At 60.4% G+C, this 20,975-nt stretch overlaps 6 protein-coding genes across 6 annotated transcripts; 3 read left to right on the top strand and 3 right to left on the bottom strand.

Moving 5' to 3' along the window:
- Window positions 1–1,217: 1,217 nt before the first annotated feature.
- On the top strand, window positions 1,218–2,930 carry SLS55_001801 (uncharacterized protein; the record flags this gene model as incomplete). The annotated part of the gene is made up of 3 exons (XM_066773289.1): window positions 1,218–1,476; window positions 1,527–2,833; window positions 2,901–2,930. 3 exons carry the CDS (start codon window positions 1,218–1,220, stop codon window positions 2,928–2,930), a joined length of 1,596 nt encoding a protein of 531 aa, XP_066635856.1.
- A 1,519-nt stretch (window positions 2,931–4,449) lies between these two features.
- Window positions 4,450–6,277, bottom strand: SLS55_001800 (uncharacterized protein; the record flags this gene model as incomplete). The annotated part of the gene is made up of 3 exons (XM_066773288.1): window positions 4,450–5,416; window positions 5,469–5,860; window positions 5,912–6,277. The coding sequence occupies 3 exons, from the start codon at window positions 6,275–6,277 to the stop codon at window positions 4,450–4,452; spliced, it is 1,725 nt and encodes a 574-aa protein (XP_066635855.1).
- Window positions 6,278–8,634: 2,357 nt separating this feature from the next.
- On the top strand, window positions 8,635–10,581 carry SCT1_1 (Glycerol-3-phosphate/dihydroxyacetone phosphate acyltransferase; the record flags this gene model as incomplete). Its single annotated transcript, XM_066773287.1, has 1 exon — window positions 8,635–10,581. One exon carries the CDS (start codon window positions 8,635–8,637, stop codon window positions 10,579–10,581), a length of 1,947 nt encoding a protein of 648 aa, XP_066635854.1.
- Window positions 10,582–11,172: 591 nt separating this feature from the next.
- RIA1 (Cytoplasmic GTPase/eEF2-like protein (ribosomal biogenesis)) lies at window positions 11,173–14,773 on the bottom strand (the record flags this gene model as incomplete). Its single annotated transcript, XM_066773286.1, has 5 exons — window positions 11,173–11,881; window positions 11,973–13,535; window positions 13,627–14,552; window positions 14,638–14,658; window positions 14,711–14,773. The coding sequence occupies 5 exons, from the start codon at window positions 14,771–14,773 to the stop codon at window positions 11,173–11,175; spliced, it is 3,282 nt and encodes a 1,093-aa protein (XP_066635853.1).
- A 561-nt stretch (window positions 14,774–15,334) lies between these two features.
- On the top strand, window positions 15,335–16,813 carry SLS55_001797 (uncharacterized protein; the record flags this gene model as incomplete). Its single annotated transcript, XM_066773285.1, has 3 exons — window positions 15,335–15,553; window positions 15,617–16,417; window positions 16,451–16,813. The coding sequence occupies 3 exons, from the start codon at window positions 15,335–15,337 to the stop codon at window positions 16,811–16,813; spliced, it is 1,383 nt and encodes a 460-aa protein (XP_066635852.1).
- Window positions 16,814–18,762: 1,949 nt separating this feature from the next.
- SLS55_001796 (uncharacterized protein) lies at window positions 18,763–19,908 on the bottom strand (the record flags this gene model as incomplete). The annotated part of the gene is made up of 2 exons (XM_066773284.1): window positions 18,763–19,800; window positions 19,873–19,908. The coding sequence occupies 2 exons, from the start codon at window positions 19,906–19,908 to the stop codon at window positions 18,763–18,765; spliced, it is 1,074 nt and encodes a 357-aa protein (XP_066635851.1).
- Window positions 19,909–20,975: the final 1,067 nt, after the last annotated feature.

Genomic DNA, 20,975 nt, shown 5'->3' with positions numbered 1-20,975 from the left:
TAGAGCTGGGCTTGAATCGGGCGGCAGCAAGAGAAGATTTTTTGCTGGCTGGCGAGCTTCACTCTGTCACTTTCAATGGACGAGCTGAGGATGATCTCACGGGGGCTTTTAGGCTATTCCTCGTCTCTCTACTTTTAGAAACGAAAGCAAAAGTGCGCATAGCCCACAAAATGTCCGCTGGCCAGTGATTTGGTAGCTCAGTGACACCTTCGAGTTCTGCTTGACTCAAATCTGGCACTTAACTTACATAACTCTCAGAATAGCTTGTGGCTGTTTCAGTTCCACGACCGACTTTTCTCCCGCGACGGGCGTCTGGAGAACCCCATTTCCAGTGTGGCATACAGCTACGGCGACTGAATGGGTCCAGAGATTCCGAACCCCCACAAACTGAGCCTAAACAAACCCGACTGACTGTACGCGTGGCTGAGGGATTTTCCTTTCATTGCTCTTACCACTCTTGTATGATGAAGTGTTGTTTCCGCCCGTCCGTCACTAAGTGACGACGAAGTCGTTGCCGAACTCGGACAGCAACGCTCCGAATAGCCTGGAGGATCAGTGGCGATCTACGCTTCCTCCACGTGGTCAGATCCTTGTTTATCTGCACTATTTGACCAAGCTTCTTCAGATCGGGCGTAAGCCAATACAGGTGATTTGCGGGGAAGGAACAAGTGACAAGGGGAGCTCGGCGTTCGCGCGTTTGTCGCTCGAGAAGAGCCCGAAGGCCGGGTAGGCCACTTCAAACGGTCGCACAGAATAGCAGTCAATATTTGCCAAAAGCGTCGCGTCCACCGGTCCGAGCGCACCCTCGACCGGTCCGAACCGGCCGTGTCCAACTGCATACGGTAAAGTCAAGCTGCAGCTACTATCTGTTGCGCGTTCGCCAAGGCTGCAGGAGCCCGGGGATATATAAAACAGGGCATTTGACCTGTAGATCTTCGGCTCCTCTCCACGTTGCTCCCACCTGACGGGGATTCGACGTTTCAAAAGCCCTCCAATCGGTGCGATTGTCTGTGTAACTGCCCTTGCATGCGGCAGGTCGCTAAACTCCCAATCTTCCGTTCAATTTACGACTGTGCGTTTATTCGCCTCGACGTGGCAATGGACGCGTACATGGTCTGCAATAGCCGCGCATCCGGCGATATATTAAAGACCAGTGCCGCACTCACGTCTTTCCCTTGGACCAGCAACTCTGTCGTCCTTTCTCCACGCCGCTCACAATGTTGGCGGCCTTTTCAATTGCTCTCCTCGTCTCCATCTGCAGCCAGGTCGCACTGGCTGCATTTGGCCTCACGGACAATGGCGACAGCTACACCATCGACGCGGGATCCTCCAACTCCCTGGTCGTCACCGTTGATAGTGCTAGCTGCGACATCACGTCAATCGTCTTCTACGGCCAGGAGTACCAGTATTCCGCGCAGGGATCTCACATTGGTTCCGGCCTTGGCTCCGCAGACGTCACTGCCGAGACGATTGACGGTAAACCGGCTCCATTGAAAGCCACTCACTTCTCGCTGACGACGAGCCAGATGTGATCAAGGTCACTTGCACAACGGACACGCTCGTCCACTACTATGTGTTCAAGTCGGGAGACCCCGTCATCTACATGGCGACCTACACCAGCGCCGAGCCCGACATTGGAGAGCTGCGCTACATCGCCCGGCTGGATGCGGCAGAGCTGCCCAGCGAGTACCCGTTCGGCGACGCGTCGACGACGGCAGACAGCACGTCGACGGTCGAAGGGTCCGACGTCTTCGTGGTCGACGGCGAGACGCGCAGCAAGTTCTACTCGTCGGAGCGCTTCATCGACGACGAGGTGCACTGCGTGTACAGCGACGCAACGCACGCGTGCATGCTGATGCCGCAGTACGAGACGTCGTCGGGCGGGCCCTTCCACCGCGACATCAACACCAACAACGGCGGCGACATGACGGCGCTGTACTGGTACATGAACAGCGGGCACGTCCAGACCGAGGACTTCCGCCAGGGGCTCCACGGGCCCTACGCCATGTACTGGTCGCGCTCGGGCATCCCCACCCTGGCCAACGTCGACTTCTCCTTCATGGCCGACCTCGACCTGGAGGGCTACGTGGCCGACAGCGCGCGCGGCACCGTTACGGGCACCGCGTCCGGCATCGACGGCTCGGCCTACGACATGGTGCTGCACTGGTACAACGACGCGGCGCAGTACTGGACCTACGCCTCGTCGGCCGGCGCCTTCACCTCGCCCGCCATGAAGCCCGGCACCTACACCATGGTGCTCTACCAGACCGAGCTCAACGTCGCCGAGGCCAGCGTGACCGTGACGGCCGGGTCCGCCACCAGCGCCGACATCGCCAGCGAGTGGACCGCCAACAGCGACCCGCTCTTCCTCATCGGCGCGTGGGACGGCAAGCCCGACGGCTTCCTCAACGCGGCCAACCAGCTGCGCATGCACCCCAGCGACGCGCGCATGTCCGACTGGGGCCCCGTCACCTACACCGTCGGCTCGTCCGACGCTTCCAGCGTGCCCATGGCCCTCTTCAAAGGGCTCAACGACCCGTTGACCATCACCCTCGCCCTCGACGCCGCCGACGCGAGCGGCGCGGCCACCCTGCGCGTCGGCACCACCTTGTCTTTTGCTGGCGGCCGCCCGTCCATCACCGTCAACGACCACTCCGACTCGGCCGCCGCGCCCACCAAGATCGACTCGCGCGGCGTCACGCGCGGCGCGTACCGCGGCTACGGCGAGATCTACGACTTCGCCATCCCCGACGGCGCGCTGTCGACGGACAACACCATCACCATTTCCGTCGTTTCCGGCAGCAGCGGCGACAGCTACCTGACGCCGAACTATGTGAGTAGTGTGGATTTCGTCCCTTCTGAGAGCTCTTGGGACGGTTTGTAACTGATGTTTGAGTTAGATCCTTGACGCCATTGAGCTGTTCAGGTAGATGGCTTTGACGTTGCGTGGATCTGAGTAGGAGGACTGTTGATGGGTGATGGGGCTATCTTTTCGCACTTTCTAGCCGCCTTCCACTGAGGGGCCCAAGGAGAATGCCGCCGCGCATGAAACAGGGCGGGGAGATCAAGAGCCACAGCCTCAGGGAAGTCCGGCGGTTGTTCACTCACTCATTCGCTTGTAACGGTGCTCATTGCAACAGCCTTCTTCCATAATACAGATTTTCCGTATGAAATCGTGGTCTGTGAAACAAACGTCAGTCTTCTTTGAGTTGGAGCGAGATCGGGCCGGAACCTGCAAGGACAGCAGCCGCCAGTGAGCGGTATACTAACTGGGAATGCGGACTCGCGGCCCGTCGGTTCGGGCTCACCGTTGCTCCAGACAAAGCGGGCGGACAACTGTCAGTCGGACATCGCATTCCCGGAACCGTCCGTCTTTCAGAGGCCCGCAAGCACTGTTGTGGCGTCAGCATTGATGGCCGGAAATCCGTTATGCTGCAGACAAAGCGATGCCGCCGACAACGTGTGGTCCGGCCGTTTTCGATGTGCCGCACCCCATCTCCAGCCTGCCGGTCGGATGGTCGACTTTCATTTTCTTTCGTCCCGGTATCAGGTGTTTCCAAGCCAAATGGATGGTTTCGTTCGGAAGGACTGTTTGTTCTCGCATGAGCAGGTACATATAAACTCTGAGCACTCTTGAGCAATTGCGATGGACGTCCGCCTCAGTTTCTCCAGAAAACCCCACCAAACCCTTCAGAAAACTCAACAGATATCACCAACATGCCTAACCTCGGTGTCCTCTTTGGCAACCCCAAGAGCTCTTGCATTGTCATGTAAGGGCGAGGAAGAGACTTTTGCTGGCTCAATGCGGAGGATTCTTTTTGACGGAGCGCTTGAATGGTCTGCACTACGTTGGGGGCGATGCAACCGAGGTCGCGCAGAAATGCTCAGGTGCTGAGGGAAAGATATTTGAGAAGACAAACCAATGAGATGAATCTGTAAAGTACGTGGATGTGATGAAAATTGAGCCCTTGGTTTTAAAATTCTTGAAGCAGGTATTGGGTCTTCTAATTCTTTCTGCGAAATATTGCGGGCTAAGGGCGACACAAAGTAACAAAGCATTGGCAAGCGTGAGAAGGCAGCACGCAACACAGAGTTGTAAGGAACGTTTTTATCATATATACAATTGCCTTTGCAATATCAACATTTTTTCCATCCGAGCTTGGTATCTATATCTCTCTCAGGTGGTTGCTTTCCCGCCCCACCTTCCCTTCCCCAGAGTTCGTGTGGTATATCTAAAACCAAAGAGCGTGTCTCATAATGCCATCGTTATGATCATCGTCATGATATAAAAAAAGGAGAGTTCCTAATATCCCCCCCGCTCGCAACCTGTCAAACTCCTGGAAAATGACGCACCCGATTTACAAAAAATCCGTGTCGAGAAAAAAAAAAAAAAAGAACACGGACCAGAAAAAAAAGATGTTCAAGAAAGGGACAAACAAACCACTCGATTTAGTTCGACGCCCTCGCCCTCATCTCGTACGGCAGCGCCATCCACAGCGCGCCGGCGACGATCCAGCAGCCGCTGGCCACCCACACGGGGGCGCTGCTGCTGCTGCTTTCGCACAGGGCCACGACGAGGGCGCCGACCAGGCCGGCGGCGCGGCCGGCGGCGCCGACGACGCCCATGCCGGTGCCGCGGACGGGCGCCGCAAACGTCTCGGCCACGTACAGGAACATGAGGCTGACGACGGCGTTCTGGGCGAATGCGAGCACGCACTGCCACGCGATGACGTCGCCCTTGGAGCGGGCCGACGCGTACGCGAACGACAGCACGCCCGCGAGCAGCGTGGCGGCGGCGCCCGTCTTCTTGCGGCCGAGGCGCTCCGTCTCGATGAGGAAGCCGGCGACGATGGGCCCGGGGATGGCGCAGAGGGCCGTGTAGACGTGCGTCTGGAAGGTGAGGCTGGTGCTGAAGGCGTTGGTGGACGGGTGGCGCGCGGCGAGCCAGCGGGTGACGAAGGCGGCGTGCAGCGGGAAGGCGAGGCCGACGAGCGACCAGATGACGATGAGGACGGTGGTGCTGGTGCGCAGGTTGCGGGTGCAGAAGAGGGTGCGCAGCCACGACGGGCGGAAGGGCTGCAGGCAGAGGCGCGCCTTGGAGCTGTTGGCGGGCGTGGCGCGCAGCGTCGGCGGGCCGTGGATCTTCTCGATGTGCTGGAAGGCGTCGAGCGTGAGCCACGTCTGGCGGCCGTTGTGGTGCGCGATGGCCGTCACCGTGGCCACGACGTCGGCGTCGCGGTTCTGGCCCAGCAGGAACTTGGGCGTCTCGTGCAGGGTGAAGAAGTAGCGGATGATGCAGAAGACACAGGTGATGGCGCCCAACGTCCACCAGGCATAGCGCCAGCCCATGTTGGTGGCGTAGTTGCACGTCTCGGGCGTGGCGTCGGCGGCACACGAGTACTTGGAGATCAGAGGCCTGGACGGGTTAGCCGGTGCGTGAGGAGAGCCGGGCGAAGCAGTGAGCTTACCAAGAGACGAGGGCGGCGACCAGCTTGCCCAGGCCGGAGTAGGCACCCTGCATGGTCAGCAGGTACTGGTGCGAGGCCGGGATGATCTCCAGGAAGATGGAGCTGTCGACGGCCTGGTTGCCGCCGGCGGCGATGCTCATGAAGGTGGCGACGACGCAGAGGCCGGTGAAGGTGGGCATGCCGGCGCCAATGAGGCCGGTGATGCACATGAGGGCGAGCGAGAAGTTGAAGACGGTCTTGCGGCCGATGAAGTCGGACACCATGGGCAGCACCGAGGCGCCGACGGTGAGGCCGACGTACTGGCACACGGTGAGCAGGGCGGCATTGCTGGTGAAGAACTTGGCCTCGTTCTGCACGGCGGGCTGGATGAAGGCGAACGAGAACATCCAAAACTGGGGGGCAAGTCAGCGGGGGCTAGCCGGAACGGGAAGGAGTCGACGCACGCTATCGAGGAACCAGCCCAGGCCGGTCACGACGGTGAGGAGCCACTGGTACCGGCCCATGCCCATGTCCAGGAGGGCCTCGTTCAGCAGCTTGACCTTGGCGTCGTACACGTCGTCGCCGCCGGGCTGCATGTAGGTGGTGTCGATGATGGCGCCGAAGCTGTTGCGGTAGCGGTCGACATCGCGCTCATTGGCCTGGTAGTGCACGACGGGCGGCACGTGGGTGTTTCCGCTCGAGGTGGTGGAGGCGCTCCGCACGCTGCGGGCGTCGTAGCCGGGGAGGTCCTTCTCGGACCACGCCGAATCCATGGTGCTTGATCTCTCGGTTCTGTGCGAGGGGAACTGGCTAGGCTTCGAGCACAGCATGGCGGCACCCGCTGTTCTACTTAAGCAGGCACGCTCCCCACCCGTCAGTTGAGCATTGAGAATTTTCGGGCTCATGCCAGTGGAGTCCTGCCTGCCCGAGCGCGGCGCGGCGCAAAGGCCCGACGATCTCCGCAACTAGGGCCACCTCCGCCTTGAGAGCCGCCTACAGCCAACTGTTGTCCAATACCGCCATTTCGTCCCCATCGCCCTAGCCCGAAGCGGCCGGCTATTGGAACGTGTGGGCTCCGCGTCACCACCTGAGTTGTCACCTCCGTGTAGCTAGCCCAGTAGCCCAGACGCGCCTCTGCCTGTCTGCCTATCGCGCCTGCCCGTCTGACCTGCATGTCCGTCATCCGGCGTCGCACATTGCCCCAACGAGCACGCGTTCATGCCGCGCCGCGCTGGGGAAAGCGCGGGAGCAGCCGCCGAACGCTTGCTCACCGGCCGAACCACCACGTTCCCACCACCACCACCCTCACCCCATCGCCCACCACGTCGCCCTCGCCGCAGCCGACGCCGCGCATTGCCTCTCGGCCCCGGAATCGACAATCTTCACGTCGATTCAACCTTCGCCTCGTTGCCGCGCGCTATCGCTGATCGCCCCTCCGGCACGGTGGTTCTTTCGGCCTCTGCTCGTGAGCACGTTCACCGCTACTCGTGCTGCACGCGGGCTGAGTTGGGTCCCTGGACGCACGACCCGCGAGCTTCGCCACCCAGCGTTGGTCTTTACGACGCCTATGTATTTTTAGTCCTTCAGCTGCGCCATCCTCCTGCCTCACTGTACAAAAGCATGCGCAGCTGCTGTCCATTGCGCCGCGTGTTGACCCCGCCGAGCACCATGAGCTGGCCAGGCCAGACCAGGCTTCAGCCAGTCAGCCACTTCACAGCCGCTGGGCTCCGTGGCTCCGTCGCTCCGAGGGCCTGTGCTCGGCGAGAGGCAAGCGGCTCTGCCCGGGCTGACAAAGAAGAGTCTTTGCATGCGTATCCGGACCGGTCAACCCGCTCGTCTTCGGATGTGTTTGCGCATTCGGCCGTCGGGACGCGACTGCCTTCTTGTCGGTTATGCGGATTCCGTGTCATCGTATGACGTATGCTGACTTTTCTCCGCAGTAAGCATCACGGGAGGACGGGCACTGGGCGGTCCTGGCGCGGACATCAAACCTGGCGAGAGCGAGCGATGATGATGGTTTGTCCTCAGGCGAAAAATGGGCTGTCCAAGCCGGTCTTGCGAGAGTTTCGTATCAGGCCGTTTGCCCACTGATCAGCGCCGATGTTCGCGACATTTACTGCTCGGAGCCGGGCTGTGAAAGAAGAGCCATGATCAGCATGCTGCAATCGGAAGACTGGAGATACGGACGCTGCTCTTTCCTAGCCTTTCCCAAGGTAGCTCGATGCGACCTGCGAGCCGGACAGGCCTTCTCCCACGCCGGTCGCACGATTCCTTGGCAGCATTGCGAACATGTGAAAAATGGCGAGGATGGAGGACGGGCGATGTGTTGGAGTTCAGATGTCGTGCCCAATCTGGGCTGGCTCGCGGCTCAGGCCGCCCGGCCAACACCAGGGATCCAGGCAGCCAATTGACACGCGACAGACGACCCACCAACACCATCACTCTATTAAATGGCCCGACGCTTCCCGCCCCCAAAGGCTTGGTGCCCAGCGCAATCCTACGACGAGCTCTACACTCCGACGCTGTCGCTGGCCATCTGGCTCGGCAAGAGAGGTGTATGTGCGCAACGCAACACCCGGGTGGCGAGGCGCCCAGCGCCGCATCATCTGAAGATCGTCCAACGTCATGATTCTCACCTCTACATTGCGATAGACTTGGGATGATGTTTTGCACACGCTCAGTTAGAGCCCGGTGGAGTAGGTTGGGGCTAGTGGCCGTCCCAGCCACCGCGATAAGCAGCGGCTGCTAGTGACTGTTCCTTCGACGCTAACAGATAAGCAACCCTTACTGTGCACTACCATCCCGCTTGGCGTCATGGATGCGTAAATGTACCGCCTGTGCCTTTTTGACATTTGATCTCTCCGCATGGGCTGCTTCTGGATGCGATACCCGTACAGACTCGATATGACATCGTGAGTGCGGTCGCACTAGGCCAGTCGGAGTGTTGATTAATCGCATGTGCAACAACAGAACCGTGAACGAACGAGCCTGCATTCGGAAGTCAACCATGCCATGAGATCAAGCAGACCGGCCTTGTGAACACGCGTGTTTCCAGCGTTTGTTGGTGCGCACCCAGCAGGATTCAAGACACAGGCTGGCAGCCGAGGCCGATTTTCGATTTTGGACGCGCGACGTATGTAACACAACTTCCACTTCTAACGACAACGACACCACATCCACGCCCACCATGCCGGCCTCCAAGCAGCACCGGCGGCCGCTGGTGCCCTGGGTATACGATATTGGAGTCTTCATCTTCACCCTCTGCCTGGACATCTTCTTCCGCGAGGTCTACCCGCGCAACGCCTGGCGGGTGCCTGCGCGGGGGCCCGTCATCATCATCGCCGCGCCGCACGCCAACCAGTTCGTCGACTCGGCCCTGCTGATGCGCATCCTCAAGCACCACGCCGGCCGCCGCGTCTCCTTCCTCATCGCCGACAAGTCGATGCGGGAGCCGTACATCGGCGCCATGGCCGGCCGCATGGGCGCCCTGCCCGTCGTGCGCGCCATGGACCACATCAAGCCGGGCCCCGGGAAGATCTACTTGCCCGATCCGGAAGGCGACCCGACCCTGGTGCGCGCTCGGGGCGACGGCGTCGACTTCACCGACTCCCAGTTCATGGTCGGCGGCAACATCATCCTGCCCAAGGTCGGCGAAGAGAGTCCGGAGCAGCAGTCCATCGCTGAGATCCTCTCCGCCGACACGTTGCGTCTGCGTACCCCGTTCAAGCCCTTCGAGCCCGACCACCAGTTGCACAAGGCCCTGCGCGACGAAGGCACCTCGTACAAGGTCTCGCCGCACATCGACCAACACCAAATGTTCGACGCCGTCTACAACGAGCTCATCGCCGGCGGCTGCATCGGCATCTTCCCCGAAGGCGGCTCGCACGACCGGCCCTCCCTCCTCCCCCTCAAAGCCGGCGCCGCCATCATCGCCCTCGGCACCCTCGCCCGCGATCCCGGCTGCGGCCTCACCATCCTGCCGTGCGGCATGAACTACTTCCACCCGAACAAGTTCCGCTCCCGCGCCGTCGTCGAGTTCGGCGGCCCCGTCCGCGTGCATCCCGACCAAATCGCCGCCTTCGCCGAAGGGGGTGACTCCAAACGGGACGCCGTCTCGTCCCTGCTCGCCACCATCGAGGCGTCGCTGGCCACCGTCACGCAGCAGGCGCCCGACCACGAGACGCTGATGCTCGTGCAGGCGACGCGGCGGCTGTACAAGCCGCTGCGCGCGAAGCTGCCGCTCTCGACGACGGTCGAGCTCAACCGCCGGCTGCTCGAGGGGTACGCGCGCTTCCGCGACGCGCCGCAGGTGCAGAAGCTCACGCGCTCCGTCACGGCGTACAACCGGCAGCTGCGCTCGCTCGGCGTCAAGGACCACCAGGTCGAGTGGGGCGACGTCGGCCGGCGGCCGTGGCTGTACGCGCTCGCGACGCTGCTGCGGCGCGTCGCCTTCGTGGGCGCGCTGGTCGCCGGCACGCTGCCGTCGCTCGCCCTCTTCTGGCCCGTCTTCGTCACGACCAAGGTCATCTCGGTCCGCAAGCAGCGCAAGGCGCTGGCGGGCTCGTCGGTCAAGCTCGAGGCGCGCGACGTCGTGGGCACGTGGAAGATGCTCGTCGCGCTCGGCCTCGCGCCCGCGCTGTACGCGTGGTACACGGGCGTCGTCTCCGTCTGGCTCGTCCTGTGCCGCGGCGGCGCCGCCGCGTGCGACCCCGCCGCCGTCCCGTGGTGGGCGCGCGCGACGACGTGGGTCCCCGCCTGGCTGCCCCTCAAAGCGTTCGTCCCCGCCTTCTTCGCCCTCATGGTCGCCGTCACCTTCGCCGGCCTGCGCATCGGCGAGGTCGGCATGGACGTCGTCAAGAGCCTGCCGCCGCTGCTGGTGGCCCTCAACCCGTGGAGCAAGGGCGCCCTGGTGCGCCTGCGCGAGCGCCGCCGCCGCGTCGCAAAGGAGGTCCTGGACGTCGTCGAGCGCTTCGGGCCCGAGGTCTTTGAGGATTTCGAGGAGCAGAGGCTGCTGCTGGTGCGGAAGGAGGAGGACGGCGACGTGGAGGATGCCGACGAGGGCGACGGCGGCGAGGTGACGAGGACGAGGTACGACGATGAGGCGGTCGAGTCGGAGATGAAGAAGGATTTGTGACGATTATGATGATGGGAGATTGTGCTTTTGTGGATGTTTGGATTGGGGGGGAAAAAGCAGGGAGTATATGCGTGGTTGATAGAGGGTACATTCGCCCAAGATTTGATCGTATTGCTTTGGATCCTGCTGATGATGAAAGGGTTTGTGGAGATGTGTGTGGGTATTTTAGTTACTAGAAAACTAAAAGAGAACAAAAGAGCCTTCTGTGTCTGCACCCGTGGTATCGGGAATGATGTTAGGGTTTCAAAGCAGATGGTCTCTGTCTCTGTTAGCTTCCGAAGTAGCAGTGACCGCTGCCGCTGTTGTTGAAATAACGTTGGTCACTGCATAGCTCCCTATAGCAGGGCTTATGTTCACTTCAGCATGTCCAAAGATCGGGTCAACACTTCCTGAAAAAAAAGAAAAAAAAAACCCCCTTTTCCACGCTTGCAAGTGCACTCTAACAAGCACTCACACATACCTGAATAGCCTACCAGTGAGGAGCACACTACTCAAGTGATGAGAGGCCAAGATGATGTTATTCCATTTTCGTCTACTTCACAATCCGCAACTCACTCAGTCAGCAGCCTCCTCCCTCCCCCCGCCAACGTCTTACTTGCTCTTCAACGTCCTCTGCTTCTCCGCATCCTTGATAATCTTCTCCTTCACGAACAAGCCCTTCCGCCTCCGCACGCCCTCCATGTACCTCTTGGCGACGTTCTCCTTATCCGCCAGCTCGCCGAGATCCTCAATCTCCTCCTCGGTCCAGGGCACCCAGAAGGGGTCCTCGTCGAGCATCTCGTAGCCGACGAAGACGAGCTGGGGCTGGGCGGCGCCGGAGGTGCGCTTGCGCATCTCGTCGGAGAAGCCGAAGCTCTCGGCGACGGGCAGCAGGGCGGTGATGGAGAAGAAGGGGGTGCCCTCCTTCATGGCCTCGCTGACGATGCGGCCGCGGCGGCGCGTGACGACGCCGTAGACGCGGCCGAGCACCTCGGTGCTGCACTGGATCTCGCAGCTGTACATGGCCAGCAGCAGCCGCGGCGACCAGTCGAGGCAGCCGCCGTGCACGCCGCCGCGCACCGCCTTGATGACCTCGCCCGTCAGCCGCCCCAGCGCCGAGCGGTCGCCCGACGCGCCCGGGTCGATGTCGACGGCCTCGACGGCAACGGCGACGCCCTGGACCGGCTCGTTGCAGAGCGGGCCTTGGGCGGTTGCGAGCTGGAAGGCGTACGTGATCTTGTCGGTGAAGTCGTGCGGGATGAGGGTTTCCGAGGTGGACGAGGGCGTGATGGCCGAGTGCTGCTCGGCGTCGGTGGAGAGGCTGTATGTGTGTGTGGTGTCCCTTTGTCAGCTTTCTCTCTCGTTTCTCGCATGAACTCTTCTCGACAAACGAGGACCGAGGAACGACTTACACATGAGGCAGAACCCTCTGCCCGGTCTCGTCGATCAGCAGATTCGGACCTGTCCGTCTGGGCCCGAAAGCGGCAATCTTCTCGGCCACGCCGGCCCAGACCTCGCTCTCGCCCTTGGCCTCGGCGAAGGCGTCGAGCAGTTGCTTGCGGAAGTCCTTGATGGTGAGGACGTTGCCGCCCTCGGCGACGTCGACGTCCGCCTCGAGTCCCTCCTCGCCCTCTTCCTTTTCTTCTGCACCCTCTCCGTCGGCGGCATCCGCTCCGCCCTTCTTCTCCTCTTCCTCGGCGCGACGCTGAGCATACAGCCGCTTGATAGCGCCCGCGTTCTTGGTCAAGAACTCCGTGACGGCCGCGGGCAGCGGCCGCACCCTCAGCCTGACCGTGACGTGCTTGCTCGGAGCGACGGCGATGACCGTGCCTCTGGGCAGCTCCTTGTTCTGCGGCGGGTTCATCTCCGCGGCGGCGACGATGCTCTCGCGGTACGGCACGATGGGAGCGCCGGCCTGGATCTCGCAGCGCGCGAAGCGCTCTCTCAAGTCCTTCAGGCAGCGCTCCAGATGCAGCTCGCCGGCCGTGAGGATGACGTGCTCGCCGCTCTCCAGGACCTCGTACTGCACGCAGGGGTCGCTCTGGACCAGCAGCTTCAGGCCGGCCACCATCTTGCCCAGGTCGCCCGGGTTCTCCGGCTCCAGCGCCACGCGCACGATGGGGTGCGAGCCGAGGTTCACGCCCGCCAGGTTGACGCCGCCCTCGAGCTGGCTGCAGATGGTGCCGCTCTTCAGCACGTGCCCGGCCAGCCCGCCGATGCCGAAGACGCAGCCCGCCGGCACCGTCGTCAGCGGCTCGAGGCCGCGGCCCATGAGCAGGTAGAGCGCCGTGATGGTCACCTTCTGCGGCTCCGGGCTGGCGTGGGGCGCCGCCGCCGTGTACTTGGGAGGCAGCACGTAGATCTCGTCCCCGACGTTGAGCGTGCCCGAGTAGATGCGCGCGAAGCCGATGAGGTGCTCCGGGTCGGCCTCCTGCTCCTTTGCCTCCCCGCCCTCTGCGTCCTGCGGCCCTTCCTCGCTGATGACGGCCGTGGCACCGAAGGCTTGGGTTATGCTGCTTACCTCGTCGTCGTCGGCGCCGCCCTGGAGAGCTTGCGCGCGTGCGAACTCGGCGCGCTTCTTTCGAGCGAGTTCCCGGGCTTCTTCTGCGCTGAGACTGCCGCCTCCACGGCGCTTGTTCTCCGGTAGCTCGCTCTCTGGCACCGAGACCATCTTGCTGACGTACGCAACAACGGGTGCCTCCTTCTCCTTCTTAAAATTGACCATCGCGTCCTGGATTTTGGGGTCCACGTGCTCTGCTCCAGGCGATTGCTTGACGAGCTCCTTCATCCGTGCTGCTTGGGCAGCGGGGGGCGACGGAAGATGCTCGATAACAGAGACCAGGACAGCGGTCGAAAGCGGTAACCAGGCCGCGAAGAGAGCCATGAGGAGCGTTCGAGGGTCTCGGGAGCGCAGCATGTGGGGAGGGAGGGTGAGGTTAAGGCCTTTCATGATCTTCTCAACCATTGCGGGATCTCTGCATGCGACGGAACAATAAGCTTCTGATTTCACTATAGGAACCTATACAACAAGCACGGGTGAGAGAGGAGAAAAGGAGATCCACGCACCCCTTCCCATTGTTGCCGCCTGTTGTGGCTTCATAGACTGCCCAAATTTGCTCCAGGACCAGCTGCACGAAGATGGGCTTGAGCGCTCTACCCTTCAAGTGCTTCGACCCTAGCACCTTCTTTGTCTTGGGATCGAGATAGAAGTCTCCCCAAAGGACCTTTTCCAGTGCCGAGCGTTTGATGCCGAGCTTCCGTTCATACAGGGCAGCGAACTGCTTGACCGTGAATGCCCAACCGTCAACGGCGCTGCTGAAAATAACGTTGTTCTTCTCGGGTGCAAAGTAAATGTCTTCGTCATCCTTTTCTTCGTAATCGGCGGTGACTTCACTGGGCAGGTCGTCGCCATCGACCGAGTCGGTACGTTCCTTTGCCTTGGCGCTGATGCGCTCGTCCATCTTTTCTCTCCACTTCAAATCGTCTTCCATGCGCTCACCTTGGAAAAAGCTGCCCATGACAGCGTTGACTTGTTCTAGCAACTTACTCAGATGGGTGTACGCTTCGCCAGGGCTCATCTTCAGCTCCGTGATCAGGCGATCCATCTTGTTGATTACGAGGAGAGGCTTCAGCTTCTCGACCCACGTTTGGCGCAGGACCGTCACGGTCTGGCTGCACACTCCTTCGACCGCGTCTACCAAAACCACTGCGCCGTCGCAGAGCCTCGAGGCTGTCGACACCTCGCTGCTGAAGTCAATGTGGCCCGGCGAGTCTATCAGGTTGATCAGGTTCTCCTGGCGCACCGGCTCGGCGTCGGGGGCGGAGCGGCGCATCAGCGAAAAATAGAGGGAAATGGCGGACGACTCCATGGTGATGCCGCGCAGCTGCTCGTCCGGGCGCGAATCCAGATAGCGGATCTTGCCGGCGAGTTTAGGCGATATGATGCCATTGGTGGCGATCAGGGCGTCCGTGAGCGAGGTCTTGCCGTGGTCCTTTCAAGCCTCAGGTTTGTTAGTGGGCTGCTCGGGCGCGTTCTGGGGGTCGCGCAGGTGGGGGTAGCGGGCAGGAACAACGTACGACGTGGGCGAGGATGCAGATCTAAAACGTAGTGTCAGCAAGCGCGGTGCAAATGGCACATGGAGCGGCGCACATTGCGGATTCCATCGTGGGCTTGCTGCAGCTCCACGAGCTTCTCTGCGCCGACGACAGGCATGATGCTGCGGGCGCCGGGGTTTGCGGGAATGGATCGGGTGGGCGGAGGGGTGTGGGTGGGAGCGCAACGCGACGGGCCGGGAGCGCGCGCAAAGAGGGAGTTTTGAGAGCGGCGGAGAGAAATGTTGTTGCGCCCCGCTTGGTGGTGTGGCGGGCGGACCTATGAGTATGGCTCATGATGCGTCAGTGCGCGATGCCGTCACTAGGCACTAAGTTAGGTTCCCGTCTCATGCACCTCGCTAGCTCACTTTCTCGTCAAGCCCCCTAACAGACAATGCAGCCCACGACTTCGTGACCGCCAACGCCGTTGCCCAAGACCACGCTTGCCCGCTGCCCGCTGCCCGCTTCCCGCGCCTTGCGCTGCGACTCCAGGCTAGATCGCGCTGCGCCCCGTGAAAGCGCGCCGCTCATGCCTTCCGTCGCACCCCTGGCACCATCTCCGCATTCGACAAGCTTCAAACAGACTCAAGCTCCGTGACAACGCATGTCCCGTAGCCGCCTGCGCTCCCTCCGAAATCACACATCCGCGCCTCAACCACGACCCGTCTTCTGAACGCCCGCAATGGCCGACGTAGCCCCCGCAACCGCGCCCCAGAACATCCCTTCGCACGCCGCCGCTCCCATGCGCATTCGAACCGGGACCCCTCCGCCGCCCGACGAGGCCACGCGGAAAGGAGACCTGGGCCTGGGCGTCTTCTCGCCCGTCAATCAGAACGGCAGCTTCGAGTTCGACCGCGTGCTCAAGTCGGGCGAGCTGCTGAAGCGCACGAGGAAGACCAAGGTTCGCACGCCCACGCGCCAGCGAGATAAGGAACACCAGGGCCGCTAACACACGCTTTCCTAGACCTGGAAGACCGTCTACATAGTGCTTCGCCCGCACACCCTCTCCATCTACAAGGATCGCGACGAGACGCGCCTTCGTCACCAAATCTCCCTCAACGAGCTCACCGCCGTCGCACGCCAGCGCGACGGTTCCAAGAAAGCCAAGCACGTCTTCGGGCTTTTCTCTCCGTCGCGCAACTACCATCTCGCCGCGCTGTCCGACAAAGATGCGCAAGCTTGGGTCGAGCTCATCCGGCGCGAGTCGCGCATCGACGAGGAGGAAGAGGAGATGATACTGGCGAGCCCGAGCGGCAGCGGAGCAGGCAAGTCCTTCGGCGGCCGGAACCGCAGCTCGGAGCGGAAGATACGCGAGCAGCTCTTGTCGAGCTCGTCCGAGGGCGAAGGTCTCGCACGACCCCCGAGTTCGATGCGCCCGGAAGATCTGCACAGCGCAAGACGCACCTCGCATACCTTCGCATACTCGGGCAACGAGCAGGCTTCCTTTTCCGACTACTCCGATACCCCGGTCCCGACTGGATTCCGCGAGTCCACTCTGTCCTTTTCCCAACCGAATGACGGGAATAATAACGCTGGGTACGAGAGCTCCATCAGCGGACGTCCGAACCTGGGCCGAAATGTGAGCCAGGTGAGCAACGCTGGCGCCAGCCCTGAAACCAGCAGTGTTGGAAAGAAACCAGACAATGAACGCGTCGTCTTCCAAGGCTGGCTGTACATTCTCAAGTCGAAAGGCGGCGTCAGGCAGTGGAAGAAGCTTTGGGGTGTGCTGCGCCCCAAGTCACTCGGCCTCTACAAGAACGAAGATGTAAGCTGGCCCCCTTCACCCCCGATTCTCTAGATGAAGCCGCATGATCCTAAACCAGGCCAGGAATATTCCGCCAATCTCATCATCCCCTTCAACAATATCCTCAATGCTGTCGAGATCGATCCCATGTCCAAGACCAAGCGCTTCTGCATGCAGCTCATCACCGACCGACGCAACTACCGCTTCTGCGCCCCCAACGAGGAGGACATGACGCAATGGCTCGGCGCCTTCAAGAGCCTGCTCGCCAGGCGCAAGGAGGCCGAAATGGCCCGCCGCGGCGCCGACGGTTCAGCCCCAGCCCCAGCCCCGGTGCCAGGTGCATCAGTTCCCGGATCGAGAGTCGTGTCCGGCTCAAGTACTACCAGCGGCATGCGGGCCACGCTGCCCGCGCGGTAATCTAGCGCTCTCGGGCAAAAGAGAGAAAGAAAAGAAAAAGAAAAGAACAGGAGAAAAAACATTGTAGCATGTGTTCATGACGGATGCACACACCTGTACTACCACCATACAGTGACTAAGGGCGCATTTGAAATGGCAGCCGGTCACGAAACAACCACCACTACTTAACGGATGAAGCAAACCGCCCCCGGTGACCTTTTCGAAAGCGTCTTTTGCTTTGAACGGGAAAAATATGTTATTGCTCTGTAATGCTGCTGCTTCTTTTCTTCTTTGACTCACTTCTTCTTCTTCTATCAGAAGCAGCAAAGCAAAAAATATGATTTCACGATGGACTGATTGACTGATTGATTGAACCCCCGGGATTCATTAAAACGAATAGAATCGCGGAAACGGTGTTTTCTTTACGGCGTGATCACCTCGTAACGAGAGCACTTTCCGTCCTTTCATCTTCCGGCTCTCTCCTACTTTTTTTTTCTTACTGTCCCTCATGAGAAACAAAGAATTCCGCCATACACATCTTATAATACGGGTAATTGAATATCACAAGAAAGGGGTTTGTGCTGTCGGGATGTTCTCACATCCGCTCTCGCCCGCTTCTTCTTTCCGGGAGGGCGAAGAATGCCCCCCCGCCTTGGATGTAAAGTTTTGTAATCGTCAAACGTTTTTGTGTAATAACAATCATAGAAATAGAATTTCCGTTTTCACAATTTGACTTTCCTCCCCGCCGTTTGGTCTCGCGATTTTGCACTACTGACGGAATCGATCGATGCAGTAGTCTCGCTTTTAGGGAAGACAAAAAAAGACGCGGGAAAGCGGAACGTAAGCGCGCGGCAAAAAAAAGAAAGCAAAAAGCAGCATGCGCCTAGCCAGCCCAGCCCAAGCCCAGCCCAAGCCCATCGCGTACGGGAAGAAAATAAGACGATGGGTGAAACGCGCATGAAATTGAGGCGGGGGTACGTGCCGCGTTTTGGATATGTATTCCAATTTCTGTTTGATTGGCTCGGGCTTTGCAGGGCCGCGGTTCGACACTAACTTGGGAAGAGAAGGAGTAAAGAATGGTGATGTTTGGCGTTCCCCATTGGTTGTTGGGCCCAATGGCGGATTGCGCCGCCGCTGGCGCGCTAGGGTTGTCATGCCAGCCTGAACGATGCCAACAGGTTGTCGAGGACAACGGGAAGAGAAGGCTCGACTTGGAGTTGCAGAGATGCCAAAAACTTACCTACTACCCGTATCAGACCCTTAATTGCATGAGACCCTCAATTGCATGTTACATAATACGTCCAATCATAGTGCTCGGATGGCAGATTAAGTTTCTCTAATTTCTTCCCTAATCATCGCGCACCAATAAGAAAGCTGGAGATAGCTGACAAAGCTGTAACATGCATTTGAGGGTCGGATGCATTTGGGGTCTAACATGGTATGTCAAAATTGATCTCTCGTTGCTTCGGTAGTAAGATTACGGTCTGGCAATTGAGTCCGAAGAAAGTCGGTCACTTCGCGCATTCAGTGTATCAATTGGATGGAGATTAGGGATTTGTCATATGCATAATCTTCTCATTTCATTGAAATAAGCATCTTGCCTTGAAGCAAGGATGGATGGGGGAAATCAATCTTCGAGTGGGCAAAAGAAGTCCGTATCAATGCCAACTCGAGAGTGGCACAAGTCGCAACCGATGAAAAGAAATGATCTCTGGCCCAGGCCGCAAAGGAAAAAGCCTGTCACCCATAAAGCCACCCAGTGCTCAGTTTAGTACCTGGGAGGGTAACCACCCTGACCCGGCGGCGGGCCGGGCGGCGGACGGCCGTAACCGCCCTGGCCAGGCGGAGGAGCACCGTACTGGCCAGGAGGGGGGCCACCGTAACCGCCCTGAGGGGGGTAGCCTTGGGGAGGCTGACCGTACTGGCCCTATCGTAACATATTAGCGGATACCATGTGAGAACTTGACAAATTAACTCACAGGAGGCGGGGCACCATAGCCTTGAGGGGGACCACCACCATACTGGCCGCCGGGAGGACCACCATAGCCGCCTGGAGGAGCGCCACCACCGGCCTTCTCATCCTTGCGGTCGTAAGAGTTGTCAATGGCACCAAGCAGGAGCTTCACGAGCCAGAGCTCAGGAGTCAAGTCGACAGGAGGGTTGGACCTAGCCATCTCTGCTGACTCGTTCTCGTAGTTCGAAGTGCAGTCAACCAGCGAGCCCACCTGAGGATCCTGGTCAAGCTTCGACAGGAACTCACGGGCCTTCTCATCGTTGCCAACCTGAGCAAACTGGAACTGGACGGCACCCGGACCGTACTGGGGCATACGGCTAAGCTCGGAGGTGGTGTTCCTGATGGCCTCGAAAACGGCGTTCTGGGGTTCGCCAGCAGGCTGACCGTCTGTGATGGTAATGACGAGCACAGGCTTGCGGAGCTGGCCACCACGTGCGTTGCGGAGGACTTCATCCAAGACGCGCTCCTTCAAGTGCGAACCCATGGGAGTGAGGCCCTTGAATTGAATCTGGGACATGAGCTGCTCAATCTGCTGCTCAGTCTTGATGTGCTCGGTAACCTGCGGAGGAGGAAGAGAGTTCATGAAGCGGACAGAGATGCCGTCATCGTCGAACAGGGTAGCGGCGTAGGCAACGCGCTCCAGAATGAGCCTGAGATCCTTGATGCGCTCGCCGTTCTCCTCGAACTGCATGGAACCGGAGTCGTCAATGTAGAGGACAATGTCAAACAAGCCGAGCTTGACAACGTCATTGCCAATCTCCTGGGGCAGGCGCCAGCGCTGGCAGAGCTGGGCGATCTGGTGAGAGGCACGTTGGGCAATCTGATCAAGAGCAGGCGAGTTGGGCGGGTAAAAGTTCTGGAGGTTGTTCTCCTGGACAGCGCTCATGAGAGTCTGCTTGTAGCCCTGGACCTGCGCGGGGTTCGCGGGGCCTGGCGGGGGACCGCCACCCGGGGGAGGCGCGCCGTACTGAGGCTGGCCGGGAGGGGGACCGCCCTAATACAACGATCCGTTAGTATATATACTCCAATTGAGTAAAACGTGTATGCGCCCGACGAACATATCCACCATAGCCCGAGCCCTGGTTGTATTGGGGTTGTCCATATGGTTGGGGAGGCGCCTGCTGGCCGTACGCCTGTTGTCCGAACTGTTGTTGCCCAAATTGTTGCTGAGGTTGTCCAAACATTTGAGCGGGTTGTCCGTATGGTTGTTGGGGTTGTCCGTATTGTTGCGGGGACTGGCCATAAGATTGCGACGGCTGCCCATAAGGTTGCGGTGGCTGTCCGTAGGATTGCGGGGGTGGCTGTTGCTGTCCGTAGCCGGGCTGTGGCGTAGGCGCGTTGCCAGTAGCAGCGGCAAGGCCAGGCCGACTAGACGGCGGCGGAGGAGGGGGCGGCCTGCTGTAGCCGCTCTGTTGCTGACCAAACGGCGTTGACGGCTGCTGGCCGAAGGGGGACTGCGGCGGGGCTTGAGTGTAGGGCGAGGCTGGAGGAGGGGAGCCGTAGCCTTGGTAGGGTTGGGCGGGAGACTGTGGCGCGTAGGCGTTAGGATTGTATCCAGGCTGCGGCGCTTGTTGTGGGTACGGCGGCTGCTGAGGCGCGCCGTAGGCACCGCGATATGCCTGGTAAGACATGGTGCGATGGATCGCAGAGGAGCGCGACGTCAAGGTTCACCGGCGAGGAGGTCCCAGAGAGAGAGGTGTCCGGCGGTAGCGAGGTGTGCGGAATGTTTAGGTGGATGAGTCGCAACCAGGGCTCCGGGCCGAGCGATGACGAAGACGGGCGTGGAGGGGCAACGAAAAAGGGCTCACGGGACGCTTACTTGAGGAGGAGCACCGCCGGGCGCACCAGGGTTGTAGGGTTGGTACGATTGCGCGCCGGGCTTGCGACTGGGTTAGCGTACGTGTCGCACAAGGCGCAGCGCAGCCTTTCGGGCAGGAGTGCAGCGACTCACGTATGCGCCGCCAGGCTGCTGGCCGCCGGGCGGACCATAGTTGCCGGCGGGCGCTCCAGGCGGAGGGCCGGCAGCAGCGAGCTTGGATGCGAGCTGAAAGGCAGAATTCGCGTCAGCCTGATGGTATGACCTCACAGCGGGGTAACGAGGGGCAGCTCGAGCTCGCGCGAGCTTCCGGCGGCCGCCGCGCGCGCGGCGTGGACTGCACTTACACCCAT

The sequence above is a fragment of the Diplodia seriata genome (genome assembly GCF_021436955.1).
Source record: "Diplodia seriata strain FDS-637 chromosome Unknown scaffold_2, whole genome shotgun sequence".
Taxonomy (NCBI): Eukaryota; Fungi; Ascomycota; class Dothideomycetes; order Botryosphaeriales; family Botryosphaeriaceae; genus Diplodia; species Diplodia seriata.
This window is presented reverse-complemented; position numbering and strand designations above follow the sequence as displayed.